At 37.0% G+C, this 16,141-nt stretch overlaps 1 protein-coding gene across 1 annotated transcript in view; it reads right to left on the reverse strand.

Annotated features, from left to right (window-relative positions):
* The window catches only part of CAMKMT (calmodulin-lysine N-methyltransferase), a 225,639-nt gene that overhangs the window by 206,948 nt on the left and 2,550 nt on the right, over positions 1–16,141 (reverse strand). Inside the window, exons 2-3 of the mRNA XM_086628769.1 lie at positions 12,667–12,833; positions 2,450–2,514 (exon numbers count right to left, since the gene is read on the reverse strand). Coding sequence (XP_086484895.1) covers positions 2,450–2,514; positions 12,667–12,833 — 232 coding nt within the window. The remainder of the gene's footprint in view (positions 1–2,449; positions 2,515–12,666; positions 12,834–16,141) is intronic.

Below are 16,141 nucleotides of genomic sequence, written 5' to 3' on the forward strand. Positions count from 1 at the left end.
CAGTGACAAGTATTCCTCAAAAGCTGCTTATTGATATTTTATATAATGCTGCCAGCTAGTGGCACATCTTGTACTGAGTTGATACCTCGTGGGAATGTAGAGAAAGTGGTATTAACTAGAGTCTGCTCTACCGCTCTTCCTTTGATGGTGTGTGGTGATGTGGCCGTTAAAGACCATAAGCAGAAAGATCAAAAAGTAAAACAAAAAGACCATAGAAATGCTCCCTGAAAGAGCTTATTTTAACACAATGTACTTAGGAACAGTACTAGAAGAAACAGCAAAACTATCCCCAAAACCACACAGACGATGTTGTTTGAAACAAATGGTTATGTTTAGAAAGGATTTAATATCCAACGTTTCAGTTTTTACAAAATCTAATCTGTTTAATACACAGAAACAGCAAGAAGAACTACAAATGTCTTCTGTGTTAGCACTGGTGGCGTGCTTATTGGAGTGAAAGTTTTGTTCTACCATCTGCAATCAATAAGAAAGTAGCTGAAACACTGGAAAAAGTTAACAGCAGAAGAGCTGACAGCACATTTACCAACAGCAAAGCATATGAAAACTTTAGCAGAGTAAATTATTTGTGTTAACAAGGAAATTTGTGTAGATCGATCACAATCTAAGCACTCACACAAAGAACAAGGATTAAGGAATCATGTCACCATGCTTTACAGAGTAAGGTACACTGTCTTGATCCACTATGTGAAGCACTTTTAGGCACAAAAAAAAAAGGGGGGGGGGGGGATTTTCTCTGCTGTTCAAAATAAATACCCAAATTGTTATCTAATGAACTAATATAACAATATTTTTCTGGATCCAAAACTCCAGTTTGAATTTTTTTCCTAATTTTTTCCCTCATTGAGAACAGTTTGTGAGAATAAAGTACCTTGTTATAAAAGTCCCTCTAGCTTCCAATTCTGAGAATCTCCATCAAATCTCTCTAAATGCCTCCTGTAATTTAAGCAAAGCATTTTCTTCCAGATCCTAAATGTCTTAAATCTAAATGTTTTTATCATCCAGCTCATGATGCCTACATTTGTGGCTGATGTCAACCATAATTACAAATGTCAATTTTCTTTCTCAGCCTTTATGTTATTAATTTGGATACTCATATATCTCTTAGACATGATTTTCATTCGGAAACCAGAGAACAAATTTATCTTTGGCAACAGTTAAATAATATACTCTGAAGTATTTTGTGGCAGGATCAACATCTTCAATGTTCAGAACTGAATGGAAGCTAGCAAATTTTAAAAAGGAGAGCATAGTTTACAATTTTTTTTTATTTTGAAGGCAAAATTTTATTTAATAAATTGACCTTTTTACTAATAAAAAGATAATGTTTATTGAAACATAGCTTTGGAATACTAAGACTGGAGTTTTGAGATGAAACACGTATATATCAGAACAGTTTCTATATCATTGCTTTGATAAGGAGGAAAAAATGTGTGCACATTTCTTGAATATCTGGCAAATTTAGAGAGACCCCTCCAACTTTATTCTATCAGTTTACTTGCTTGAAAACAAACAAACCAACCTGAAAAATAAGGCAGAATAACCAAAGAAGAATTACATATGTAACTGTAAATGTTAATTATATAATAGTAATTACTCATTATCAAAAATATTTATAGTTTGCTCTGCTTCTTTTCCATGATCTATTACAATTCTATAATTCAAGTCCATCAATAGCATAGACCATTTTATTAATAAGTACACTGAAGCAGAGCCATACTGGGTCAGAACACTGAAGGTCCACTTATGGCTCATCCTGTCTCAGGTTAACATGGCCAGTAACTGATGCTTAGACAGGAAGATCAGGACAAATATATCATCCTACTGCTCCATTAATTCTCCTAACATCTAGCACTTCCTAAGCCACAAGTGATGTCTTTATATTTAATAGCCACAGTGAATTTGTCTTGCACATTTTCTCCCCTTTGCTATTTGAATTCATGCCATGTTCTAGGATTCAAAACATTCTGTGGGGAGGAATTTCACAACTTGACTGCGTGCTTTCTTTTGTTCTTCTCTGGTTTGAGTTCGCCCTCTCCAAATTACAACTATCATTTTTTGCTTCCCATGTTCTTGCACTGTTGTTCCTCAGACAGCCACTGCTGGCCACTGGCCAACACAAATCAATGGGCTAAACTAATTTTTTGTCCAACCCAGTTCAGCTGCTCTAATGTTCCCGCTGCAGTCACAGAACCAAAAATAACCTGCACTGGGATGACTTAAGGGTGTATTCACACAAACAACTATGCTACATAAAATAGTGCAACACATAAAAACACTATGGTAGGTAGATCTGTAATGCTGTTCACAGTGATTGTGTTTCTCAGCTAAATGAAATGGTTATTGAGAGCTCATACAGAAATATTTTATATTGATACAATTAGAATTCTAACAAGATTGTACTGTATTTTAAAAAAAAAAAATTACTTACAGACATTCCCTGTGTTGTCAAAACTCGTGAGAACATCTTTGACATTCAAGAGTCCATCGTGAAATCTAGAAGGAAACAAAAACAGTGACTTTACCAACATATAAACAATCAAAAAAACCCCTATCTTGCCTCTTCAGAAAGAAGGTTCACTGCACATGTTGACTTCTCACAACCCCCTTTCACAGACAAGTATCAAACAGGTAGTACTGTAGCTACCGGAGGGAAAACAAGGGGACAATTGCTAGCCTTTAAAGTTCCATCACTGGAATTCAGGAAGCAGGAACATGCTTCTCAGAAACTAACAGTTCACCAAAACAAAAACGATTCCAAAGAGCATTAATTTTTGTTTAGTTGTGGAAGTCACATACAGGAAAGGAAGAACTTTGGTAAAGCAACTTGTTTGAAGAGGAAAAACAAAAGTCTATTTTTGAACAGCAGCTGTACACACATTCTTATTTTCCTCCCGCAAAACCAAGAACACTTCATTTAATTAATGTGAACAATGAACCTGATTAATGTGTTCAGTGAACTGCATTTTCTTTGGTTTTACATTTGCATAACCCAAGTGAAATAAACATTCAAAAGTGGGGATAACAAATTAATTAACTGAATTTCACATACCAACTGCAAATTTTAGAGCACAGTAAGCAAAACACTGACAACAGCAGAAAGAACATGTTGAATAAAAATTTGCCCAAGAAGCTTCCTCTAAACGTTACAGATGTCAGGCTAGCTGGATTCATACCAAAAAAAAAAGCAACTAAATTTTTTTTAACTATTCTGAGCTAATTTAGGTCCAAAATGAATGAAATAAAAAATCTTACACTTTGCAACAATCAGATCACATAGCTGCTTCACAAATGCAATAAAAAAAAACTAAAAAGAATTCAGCAAGGCAGTAAAATACAAAAGTACAGTCTTTTAATAATGTTTCAAGCATAGCTTTTAAAGCTGTTTAGGAACATGCTAATTTGAAACACTGAAAAAAGGGAAGAAATCCAACAATTCTAGCACGTACAAAATTAGTTCTCATTCTCTCTGCTTTTCTTTCCTGGAGGAAGATCGTTGTAGGAATTAAAAAAAAAAATTAAACATTTTTCAAATATTAAATTGTATATTTATAATGCAAAAAACCCTATTTATAGCTTCTGATAAGCAAAGCATTAAATAAAGAAGCATTTACATGTTATGTTTTGAGAAGTGCCAAACAGCAATTAGACTAATTCTTAAAAAAAAAAAAAAAGAAAATCCAGTTGAAATCAAGGTAACAAACTGAAATGAGCTCACAAACAAGGGGCAATGAAATACATGAAAGATGTTACAAAAGATTGAACCGAACATTAGAGCTTTTCTCCCAGCTACATAAAAACAATTCAAAAACACATTCCTTAGCTGCAACCTACAAGAAATCTGATGGATCATGCGGACTTAAAAGGAACTTTTTATTGGTTTATTTGGTAAGTTTGTTTTCAACCAGATTGGACGACCGATGCAACAGAGTTAACTGAAGGGAAGTGACAAGAAAGTGGACAGGATCAGTAGTTCTGCCAACCACAGAGCTGCCCTTTAAACTGTCCCCTGCTGACTCCTTAGCGTCCTACAAATTCTGTAACTGTGCATATGTCTGACACAGTTAGGGTCTTCCAGGCAGTTGTGAATGTCTCATCTTCTAAATGAATGTAAGATGGGGGGTATGGAGGGGGGAGATGCTGAGACAGTAAAGAAATATTTTAATCTTTGTTGGCATGTAGATTAGTTCTGGGATAACATGTTTTGGTTTGGTTTTTTCTCCCCTCCATTCCTTTATGTACGTAGTTCACATATAAAGGAGATTTATCACGCAAATCTCCAAGTGAAGCAAACAAAAGCAAGGATGAACAATTTCGCAATGTAGTACCTGTAGTTCAACAGAACGCTATGAAGACAGAGAAACAGAAGTAAGTGACATGTGCTGGTCCGGAGAAGAATACAATTTATACACTTCAGAGTCAAAAGGAGGACAAAGGCAAAATAGAGAAAAGATACAACCGTAGCACTGGCTTTAAAATTATCACTAAACCAAATTTCAGGCTGTTTCCAAAATAATGGTTTGTAACTGGAGATGAGAAGTGGACAGCTCCGAGTACCTCAGCCTGAAGAATAAGCTAAGATTCCACAACAGATGCATGCCACATACTTACTGTTTTTAAGGTTGTCCTGAAATTTTGATGATTTTTTTTTAACTCAATGAATGTTCTTCATCTACATTATTATTTTTGGTACACTCAGTTTTCATTAAGGATCAGTTCTTCCTCTCATTACAAAACATTCTTTCTGCAATTACAATCCACACACACAAATTCCAAGTGTATTCTTACACTTATTCTTCAGTGTCCAAAAGCTTGTGCTGTTCGGGTACAAGTACAACACACTCCAACATGTGCTCTCTTGGTCAGCAGAGGCATTTTGCCCAGAAGCCCTTTCCCAGCTGCCTGCAACATTCAAAGTCTCTTCTTCTAACTCTAGCTCAGAAATCCCTTTCTTGCTTTCACATTGTTCATGACAAGCACGTAAGTGAGACATAATTTAATGATGAGAAGAATCCAGCTTTGCTACGAGGGACTTCCTCTTCTCCTCAGTCTTCCAGATGCCCACTCCACACTCATCGAGAAACAGGACAGGGTTTAACAGCTGCTTCCTTTTGTCTGATTAGCTTATGAAATCATCCCTGAACAAAAGCAGAGAGCAAGCTCAATCTCCTAGAATGAGAGAAGTAGCCATTATCTCAACAGTGATCTAGATAGCAAAGCCACACTCATTTACTCCAAAAAATCACATCTCAGGTCTTAACTATAGTATCATTATGAACTATTTTAAGACTGTTGCACATTAGTAACAGTGTATCTCCCAAAGTCAATTACCATGGTAGGAAAATACCTCTTCCTGCTGATAAAGCTTTTTCACTCTACACCAGGCTAAAGAAGAGGCACTTAAATTCCACTGGTAACCACTTAACCGTTAGGGAACCCAAAAAGTGAAGAATTGAGCACAACTTCTATTGCTGACAAGTTTTGAGAGTGAGGAAAGCAATATGCCAACAGCTGATCTACTTGTGAAGGGGAGAGCTCAGGGAGACATAATTCCAAACAGCAGTAGCCACGTTTTTCCATTTCAAGGACTGTATTTGTAGAGCCTGCAGACAAACCCTGCGCCAGCTACTCCCCAACCCTTTACCATCATGGATCTGATGTGCAGACTAAAAGTTACATGCACTTGTAAACACAGGAATTCTCTAACCCCAAATTCTGTCACAAATTTCATGCTACTCCGTCCTGCACCTAAAACCCACAGCTTCTAGTATGGGATCCACTACTCTGCATATACCTCTCCGGCAGATCCGTAACAGCTGCTGCTTCACTGTCCCATCAGCTGCTCCTCCATTACCTAGTCCAGAGAAAACTGTCAGTACATGTCACCTCTTGTTTCTGTGAATGCCTGTCATAATCACAGCTTTCCACAGCACATCTTACAAACTGCCCATAAAGAGTCTGTAGGCATCACGTATACTGAATTCTGAAAGTCACGGAAAGCAATCATAGTAGCTTGTGGTTAAATCCCAACTCCAAAATTCCCACAAATTTCCACAGACATCTCAAAATACAGAAGAACATTAGTATTTAGTGCTTTGGAATATGTCACGAATGTTGTACAGTTCAAAGAACCTCAAAGAAGTTCCAAGTTGTGATTGCTGAGATCAATTAAGTACTTCAAACAAGCACAGGTAGGCATCATGGAGAAAGTGAATTTCAGGCCAGCGTGATTAATCTGATCTACAGTGTTATTATAATAAGTCTTCAAGGTACAATATGCAAAAATTTCCGTAGCTGAGGTAGTGAGTTACAGAAGACAAATCTAGGAATGACAAGCTAATTTAACTCCTGATCTTTCAGGTCCCTTCCAACCCAAACCACTGTATGATTCTATGTTTCTCCTGACATGAAGCAAAGCAAAATTCCTTACTCTGGACTACGAATAAATCAACTTTGGATGTGTAAAAAAAAGAGAAAGAGAGCGATATCTTTAAAATATATTCATGTTCCTTCCTCTCCAACACAGGCAACACAAGTGGCAGGCTTTTACATGTATTTACAAATAGCTGTAGACAGTAGAATAAAAATAATCCTCCAATAGCTCATTAAGGGATGCTTTTCATCAACCATAATGAAATAAAACTAAGTTCCTTCTCTTCTTTTATATTATTCTTCAACTGAATGAGGAAAAATAATACAACTAACTAAATACAAATACTAAACTTAAAGAAACTACAAAAACTAAGATAGACTACATTTCTACACAATACTCAAAAGAAAAAACAACACAGCACCATGCATTATTAACCTGGATACAAAATAAAACTACAATACTTGTGGAAAATGAAAGACAGGATAAAGGTAAAAAAGTTACTGCTAAGGGTACTTTACAAAAAGGCTTGGTGAGTGTTGCCATCAATTGTCATTGCAGCCCAGTAAGAATCTGAGAGTTATCTGCAAAATTTGTTATCTGATGAGATGCTTTTTCTGGGCCAGAGTATAGCAAAACAAGACAACTCCTCTTTAACTCCAGTTCAAGATCATAGAATCATAGAATGGTTAGGGCTGGAAGGGACCTTCAAAGGTCATCTAGTCCAACCCCCCTGCAAGGAACAGGGATATCTCCAACTAGATCAGGTTGCTCAGGGCCTTGTCCAACCTGGCCTTGAACGTCTCCAGGGATGGAGCATCCACCACCTCTCTGGGCAACCTGTTCCAGTGTTCTACCACTCTCATGGTAAAAAATTTTTTCCTAATATCCAACCTGAACCTACCTCCCTCTATTTTAAAACCATTACCCCTTGTCCTATCATAACTGGCCCTCCTGAACAGCCTCTCCCCATCTTTCCTGTAGGCCCCCTTGAGGTACTGGAAGACCGCTATAAGGTCACCCCGGAGCCTCCTCTTCTCCAGGCTGAACAGCCCCAACTCTTTCAGCCTGTCCTCATAGGAAAGGTGCTCCAGCCCTCTTATCATCTTCGTGGCCCTCCTCTGGACCCTCTCCAACTGGTCCATGTCCTTCTTATGTTGGGGATTCCAGAACTGGACGCAGTACTCCAAGTGAGGTCTCACGAGGGCAGAGTAGAGGGGGAGAATCACCTCCCTCAACCTGCTGGCCACGCTCCTCTTGATGCAGCCCAGGACGCGGTTGGCCTTCTGGGCCGCAAGAGCACATAAGATCACAGCTTAATATGTTAAGAAACCAAACCAATGGCTTCTTTGACTACAAATTCTTTTTACAAATACACACGTCTTGGGAAATATGATGGAACAGTCTTAGCTTGATCAGCAAATGAAAGAAATACGTTGCCAAATTAATTTTTTACCTCCTTCCTCAATTCCCTCCTCCTGTGGTCAAGCCTTTATGCTGCCAAATCCACACACTGTCTCTTAGCACGCAGAGTTTATCATATTCACAGAAATTGCCCAAAAGGAGTAGGCAATATTCCTTGAATTCTGCTTCACTTCATTCTTTAATGTCTATCCCTAAAATAAAAATCCACTAGCACTTCAAAATGTAATTAGCAGAAATATCCTACCGAAGAGTCAATAGAATTCACTCCTAAACCTCCTTCTAACACACTGCTTGCCACAGACAAATAACATGCCTCATTTCTAAACCAAAGGTCTAGAATAATCTAATAACTTCTTTCATATTTTTATCTAAAGGTTCATTCATATTCAGAATAAAGGCATGACATCTTGCAAAGTACACTTAACACTCTTTACAAAGATTTAACCCTTCCTGTAAGCTGCTGACACTTTTCTTTTCAGTTCTGCATTTTAGTATTTGAAACATCAAATGACTGATCAATGGAAAATATTTTACCACAGAAACAACTTATTTCTTCTCTAATTGCTTAAAATGAGCCTACAATTTTAAAGTAAATCCATATCCTGAAATAGCAAATTTGAAGATATTGATTGCTTCTTTTTTAACTCTAATAAAAGAATAATTTTCCTGTCTAAAAGACAGACACCATCTCCACAGTGAGACACTGCATCTTTATGATCTATAACCACTTCATTGCTGAAACTATTCATACAAAATTTAAAAGCACATTCCTGACTAAGAATAGAAGGATTTAGAAATGCACTATTAAATAAACATTTTTAAATGGCTCTACCTACTTACTATATATCTTCCTATGACCAAAGCCCCCATGTAATTAGCACATGCATAATTTTTTTTAACAGCAAAGTGAAATACTCCTGAAGTTTAAAAGGACTTGGACAAAGCTAACAAATAAACATGAAAGTTTTATGAATAAAAGGATACTTTTGATAGAGAAACGATCCAGAAGGCCCAATAATATCTTAATGAAAAATACCTTTTTCCACTTCAAATTTGCAAGAAATTTCACTAAAAATGAGGTTTATATTTTTCACCTGCAGACTAGATTACTTCAGTTTACTGTATCCAAATCTGAACGTGAAAACGGCAGCAACATTCCAGCTTGGACTGAACATGTCAATATTCTCCATGTTAGACTGCCATAAACATTCAGCCTGATTCCCAGGCTGAATTCCGGTCAATTCAGGGATTTATGTTTTAACTAACATTAATTGCAAACAACACTAGAGAGCAATTTCATGTATGTAGCCACCCAATTCATATCAAGACAAGGACATACAGGACCATCAAATACGGTACAAAGCCGAAGAAGCCTAGACTAACCAAATGAGATTCTGGATTATAACAAGAAATTTCATTTTGACACACATTTCACTGTTAACAAAAATCACACTCATCAGATATTCCTTTTCATATCCCAGGCCTACCATGAAGCACCTTAGTACCTACGCAAACTTCAAGAGACCACCTTCCACCATGTATTGTGACTCTACATTTCATTAAGCACACTAGAGATGACTATTTAACCAGAAGAGTTATGGAGATCTTTAAAGTGAGTTTATGATGATGTCACTTCAAGGATCTAGTCAAAATGGCACGTAAATCCTGCTTAAATGTTTTAAGCAAAATTGCCTTGTATTTGGGCTTCTGGCTTCCTGCTTTGGAAGATCTGTTATTAAGAATGAGTCTAAAAATAAACTAGCGACAGAAAAACACGGCATAAGCTCTTCTTCCCAAATGTGAATCCAACCTGAATTTGGCTGGAAAAATAGCAGCTTATTAAAACAAGCTGCATTGAGAAGTTCAGAAAAGCTTGCACACGACTGGTAGTTCCTACCAAAGCTTCTATTTGCCTAACAAACTGGTCTCCACATACCTCTGGAGCAGCAATTCCAGCTAGGTCATAGCATATCTGAATATACAATTTGATCAGTTCTGATAGCCCTTGAACTGATATAGCTTGACCTTTATACTCTTTGCCAAAAGCCAGTAACAACCTTATGAACTTTCTTAAGCATTTAGTCTTGTCAAGATATTAGCTGACAACCCTTTTAACATCCAACATATGCAATGAGCTTTCCCAAGAAGACGTTAATGCATAAGGAAAACATACGTAGATGAAAATTCAAAAGCACTTTTGTCAAGATTTTAGAAGGCCCATAGCAACAATTTTTTCCTGACAAAAAGATACATAAAAAGGCTCTTCTACTCAAGCACACTGTTCTGGGTTTACCTGACTGATCTCATTGTTAATAATATGCTCTTGTTATCTTGTTAAAATTGTTCCTATTGATGAAAATGATGATAATTAATATTTTGCCAAGGGGAGGAGAAAAAGGAAGGGAAGACTCAGACATACGAAGGATCCAAGACATGATCAGTTCTCAAAGATTCACAAACACTTACTCCAAGATTTTTCCTCTTCCAGATACACAAGTTTCAGCAAGGAGAACTGTTGCTCTGTTATGTATGTTAAACTGTTATGTTTACCCTCTTAAATTACTGTTTCTGCAAAAACAGGGAAAGAATTGTATTTAATACAGACTTAAGGAAAAGCAGATTTTGTGGCAGGTATTTATACTTTGTCCCTGGCAAAATACACAGTGAGTCTTTTCTCCTTCCCTTCTTCACCATCTTGCAATATTCTGAAATAATAAATACACACAATCTATTGCCACTGCTTCAATATAGAGAGAAAACATTTTAATATAGAAGCGTAAGTAAGTTCAGATCAGTATTCCTAAACTGATCAGTGATTACCATTTTTACAGATCACCGAGTATCTTCTAGAAAGGAACAAAATAGAGGGAAAACATAAAAATAAAAATCTCTACCAGTAGACAATCTCCCTATTCTCCTCAATATACAGTTTTTGAAACGCAACGTGAGCCTGCTCTGGCATGGAAACTGTACATTTCCATTGGCTAAACTCGGCTAAACTCAGCAAAACATAAAAGGTAAAAACAAAATTCCCATACTTATAATGGGATATTATGTATAATGATCACCACCAATAAAATCACGCATAAACAAACATGTTTGTTCACGGTCTCCAGTCTGAGCTGTGTCCTATTATTAACGAAGCTACTATTAGCCAAATAAAAAATATTAAATAAAATTATAACATGGAAAGTGATGGAAACAGAAGTGCACAAATATCAAATGCCAGAGCAAGATCAGCCTGACATTCTTTTGGATTTTGTACTGCTGGCACAGGTGAACCCTAACTCGCCTCCTACCTTAAAACTCCTGTAACTAGTAAATCCAGTAAGTGACCCCAAACGTCGCAAACCATCATAGTGAACTAAGGAGTCTGAATGAAGACGTTCAGGACCGCACCACAAAGGATTGCAGACTTGCCCAGCCTAAATTCTACCTAAAGGCCTTACATTTCCTATTACCAGTGGGCCTCTGGAGGGCTAAAACCAGGGAATAGAGACACTGCACAAAGCAATTAGGCAGACTGTGAGCATCTGGACGGACCTGTAGCGTTCCCTGGGAGTTCGCTGTTAAAGTCCATACACAGAAAAAACACTGTACTTACTCCTATTACAAATAGGTAGCATTTTCAAATGGAAAAGTTTTAAAGCCTTTTAGTGTCAATAAGTATAAGCTTGGAAGAAGGAAAATTAAGGATTTATAAAGCTCTAAACAATTTCATATTTGACTTTTCACTCAGCTGCAAATTTAAGGCAACACGCATGTAGTGTTGTGGGGTTGGTTTTTTTTGGTCTGTTTTTTTCTTGTTGTTTTGTTTTGTTTTATAACCTTGCAAAAATGTTACAGTTAATGATGGTCACTTGTTTTTGTTAGATTTTAGTTTCCAAGATTGACTTTAAATTAAAGATCTCAGTTAAATAAAAATGCACTTTACAATTTCGATGACTCAGGTTCTCCAGAATTCCCTCTACTGTGCACAGAATGCAAAATCCTACACCAACAGCAGGGCTAATTAGGGGCTGCAAAACAAGTTCAATACTTCAGGGATGCTGAAGTTACTGTTGCAATGATACCTTGTTGAGGCAGAACCAAGTTACAGATATGTACAGATATGTACAAAACTGAACAAGGAAAAGGAGATCAAAGCAGAAGAAAAGGAACTTTCCTGTTTTGCTAAAGCTACTGAGAATTCATTAACACTCCTTCAGAGGGTTTTGGGGGAGGTTCGGGGGGGGCATTGTTTTATAGTTTTTATGTGGTTTTGTTTCTGTTTTTTTTTTTTAATGCAAACATCTTCATTTGTTTTACCTGCTCTAATGCAAAATAGATTTCTTCATTAGGTATAAATAATTTCTCTAAGAAAACGAATGTTTTTATTCTTTTGTTTTGCAAATTGTCTTCCAAATTATCATTTTTACAAGAACTATTAAGAAGAAAATTGAATAAAATATAGACCACTACTAAAAAGCTTTTAGAACTTTATGAATAACATCATGTCATTAAAATTTTTAAGACTACAATTAAATATGTTCAGTTTTTTTACATGCTATTTATATCAGAAGAATGTCAAAACAGAAAGCTATTAGAAATATAAAATAAATGCTCATATTTGCATTCTGTTATAGGTACAATCATCAGTACATTCATTCAAGCTTGACACTTCAGTGCAATATACCTGAAAAAAACCCCAATCAGACAATGCTTACTGTAACAAAAAAATAAAAATAACATCTAATAGTTTATTTGTAAACTATGCCCTAATTTTACAAAACACTGGAAGAATGACTAATGAGTTTTATATTTGAGGCCTGTACAAGACTTTAGGAAGTACTTAAAACTTAAATGATGGTTACCTTAAGGACACACTATACTCGGGATAAAAGATGCTTTTATACTGAACCCAGGTCCCAGTTTCCTCTTCTGCATTCTGGTCTTCTACTGAAAAGAGATTGAACGATGCAAACCTTCTTACAGACACTTGCTGGAGATGCACATCTTTCAAGTGCTTTTTCTTCAGAACCTTTGAAACAAAGAACAAGTTAAATATTAAGTGTAAAACTTTCGAGGAAAGAACAAACATGGCCTTACCGAACTGAAGAAGCAAGTCTGGAATCAACAATAATAGCTATGCTATTAGCTAAGAGCTATGAATAACTAGTCCAAGTATGTCAAGCCTGAGAAAAATAACAGTGGTGTTGATGGTAGGGGTTAAGAGAACGCTTAATGAATTCATTGTCTCAATATATATCTCTCAATAACCATAAAACAAATGCACTGTGTTCATAAGGACACAAAGTTGCTTTTTTTAACTCCTGCTCTAGCAAACCCATGTCAGAGTTGGAGCAGCAGACTGGGTTCTTCCCTATCCTTCTATCACCACTGTGAAACTTTCTGTGCCACTCACCATCCACATAGATTAAAAAAATCCGAGTGATACGTGTTTGCCAGGTAGGCTGCTTCCTAGCTTAGAAGTCTACTGCTGCACGCGTTCAGAACTGCTGCCAAACTTGCAACCCATCCCAGGCCCCGGACTTACAGATGCCACCACTGCATACTGCCCTACCAGGGCCCCGTACGGGGACTGATGCATTAGCCAACCTTTACACGATCCCCAGAATACACTGACAGCACCAAGTTCATCGCTAAGAGACTGAAGAATTGAAGGCAGTGGTGGAAGCAGTACATGGCCATTTGCATTTTGTGTAATAGCTAAATGATTAAAACACTTGTTCAGGAAAGCAAAAACGTGGGCTCTCCGTCCTGCATAGTCTGCTGCACTCAACCCCGTCTTCGGAGAGTGAGGTATCGACTCCTCCGTACGGGAAAACCCGGCACCCAGCCCATTTGAGCTGTATCATTACGCAGAAGACAACTAGCATTTCCCTGCCAGACAAAAGGGATTGTTCTTTAGGTCAGTGATGTGGAAGGAGAGATGTCCCGGGTTTAACTTCTTTCTCCTACCATTGGAAAGAATACAAAAATAATTGCCATTGCATTTTTAAAATGAAGGTGCGTAAGTGGTCCGTGGTGATGAAAAAAACAGAGCAGAAAACAAACTCATCACTATAAATAGACAGCTACAAGGAATAGCTCTATTGAGTCGGAGAGCACCACAATTTAGTTTTTTGCCAACCAGAGCTAAATCTGAAGTCAAATAAGAAGTAGCTCTCCAGAATTATGAAACTTGAAACAGAATCTTTGCAAATGGGATGCGTACCAACAAAATTAAGGGTCAGTGTTTTTTTTTTTTTTCCTGCACCTAATCTTTGCAGACCGTGCTTTAACTAGAAATGCACTCACATCCAACAGCCTTACAATTTGGTGCTATGACCTATAATTTTGCAGAATACTTGGAAATACTACATATGTGAGCAGAGCAATTGTATTTGCTGTGGCTGTTAGTTTCTAACAGCAGGTCTGACGCATCAGGCTTACTGCTTTTGGATCTATTTTCACTGGCAGGTCTCAACACCTGAAAGACACAGGCGTTTTCAGCAAAATATTAAAAAAGGCCACGTGCTGTCCACATTATTTCTGCTACTTCCTGTGACACGTGGGAAAAATACACATATGAAGGAAATCACAAAAATAGCAAAATAGAAGAACTAAATTAAAAGACCAGCAGAATTAAGACCTTGATATGATAGTGGCATGCATGGAAACAAAACGGACCAACTTGACAACTAAAGAAAACCACCAAGATCTAATTTGCAGAAAAGCATGTTGTTTGGGGGCTTTTTTTAAAGAAAAGGCAAGCCATTGCTAACAGCAAAAAAATCCAGCAGTGACAACACTTTTCTGTTTTCATTTTTTTGTTCTACAAAGACATCTTCTAGCCACTCTGCAAAATACATTCCCTGGGTTAGCGGAAAATCTCATGAGCATTTGAGTACTCAAAAAAACATTTCTCCCACAGTCTCCAACTAAAATCAAGAGGTCTGAGATCTGAAAATTACAACACCAGGTCAAATTTTTAAAAAACCTAAATATAACTGAGAAAACAGAGCACAAAGGAAGAATATGTTACATTATTTATATCTAACTCTGTATTTTCACATAAAGATCAAAAAGACAGTTCCTAAAAGCACCACAATTGCATTACAAGGTACAAAGATACACTGCTGCTGCTATAGGATAATCCACTGACAAAAACCAAAAGGTGACAAACCTGTTTAAACCCATAATAATGTTTTGAAGACACTGAAAGATAGTCTTCTCTATTTTCATGATGCTTTCCCAATAAACGTGAAGCTCCGTAACTTCCCGCACACTGTCATAATAAATGAACATGTCCCAGGGAGCTATAAAACCAGTAGCCAATACCAAAGCAAGCTAAAGGCTTCTCAGCAGCGTAGACAGAATTGTGTCTTGGCTTAAGTGATGACAGAGAAAAAGACCTATGGTGGGGAAGGAATCACCAGAAACCACTGTTCTTCGGTTGGGGCTGGTGGCCGCTTTATCGCCTCCCTCAGTAACTTTTGGCTAAATTTCCCTGCGTATTTTTGTTCTAAAAAATTGAAGAAGCCTTGTCTCTTCAAGATCTTCCTTCAGTACTGAAAGGCCTTGTCTTCTGCACAAGATCTTTACAGGTGTACACAAGTGTTGGGCTTATACGCAGGTCACATACACAAATATTATCTCCATAAATAATATTTTAGGTTCTTCCAAAAATTACATTTCTTAAAAGAAAAATCAGCAAGAACAAAAACAACAAAAAAAACCCCACCAAACAATGCAAGCTCACACTCTTATCTTGCAGTTTTCCCTCTCTCAAATTGGTGTTTTCTTTCCTCTCTAACTTCACTTAGCAATAGAGAATTTTAAGGTAATTCTTTCTTCATTAACACACAAGACATTTTAAAAAAAAAAAAGCATCAGCAAACTGCCTCCTGTTTTACAAAGATTCTAGTAAAATATTACCACAAATCTGGATTTCAAGGCCCTTGGTATTTAATAACAATATTAGAAGCATATTTAGGGCTCCCTATAGAACCTAAAAATGTTTGATCTCTCTTAAAAAAAAAAAAAAAACAACCAAAAAAGGTGTGGAGAAAGGCAGTCACCTGAAATTCCCTGTGTTTCTTTGCGTATCTCATTGCGTATGGCCCAGTTGCACTAAAAGCCAAATTCAGTAACAGCTAATGGTCTACAAACCTCCTCTGAGTTCTATGGCACTGACTGGAACATGATTATTTTGTACAGGCCAGAAAGTTTCTACGTAATCAGCTACAGTATAACCTATAACTACACCATCTCTAAACATTATCAGTAGGACTGTGCATTATTTGTTTTTACGAATACTTTATTTACCAAATTTTTTTATTATTA

The sequence above is a fragment of the Tauraco erythrolophus genome, chromosome 2 (assembly GCF_009769465.1).
Source record: "Tauraco erythrolophus isolate bTauEry1 chromosome 2, bTauEry1.pri, whole genome shotgun sequence".
Lineage (NCBI taxonomy): Eukaryota > Metazoa > Chordata > Aves > Musophagiformes > Musophagidae > Tauraco > Tauraco erythrolophus.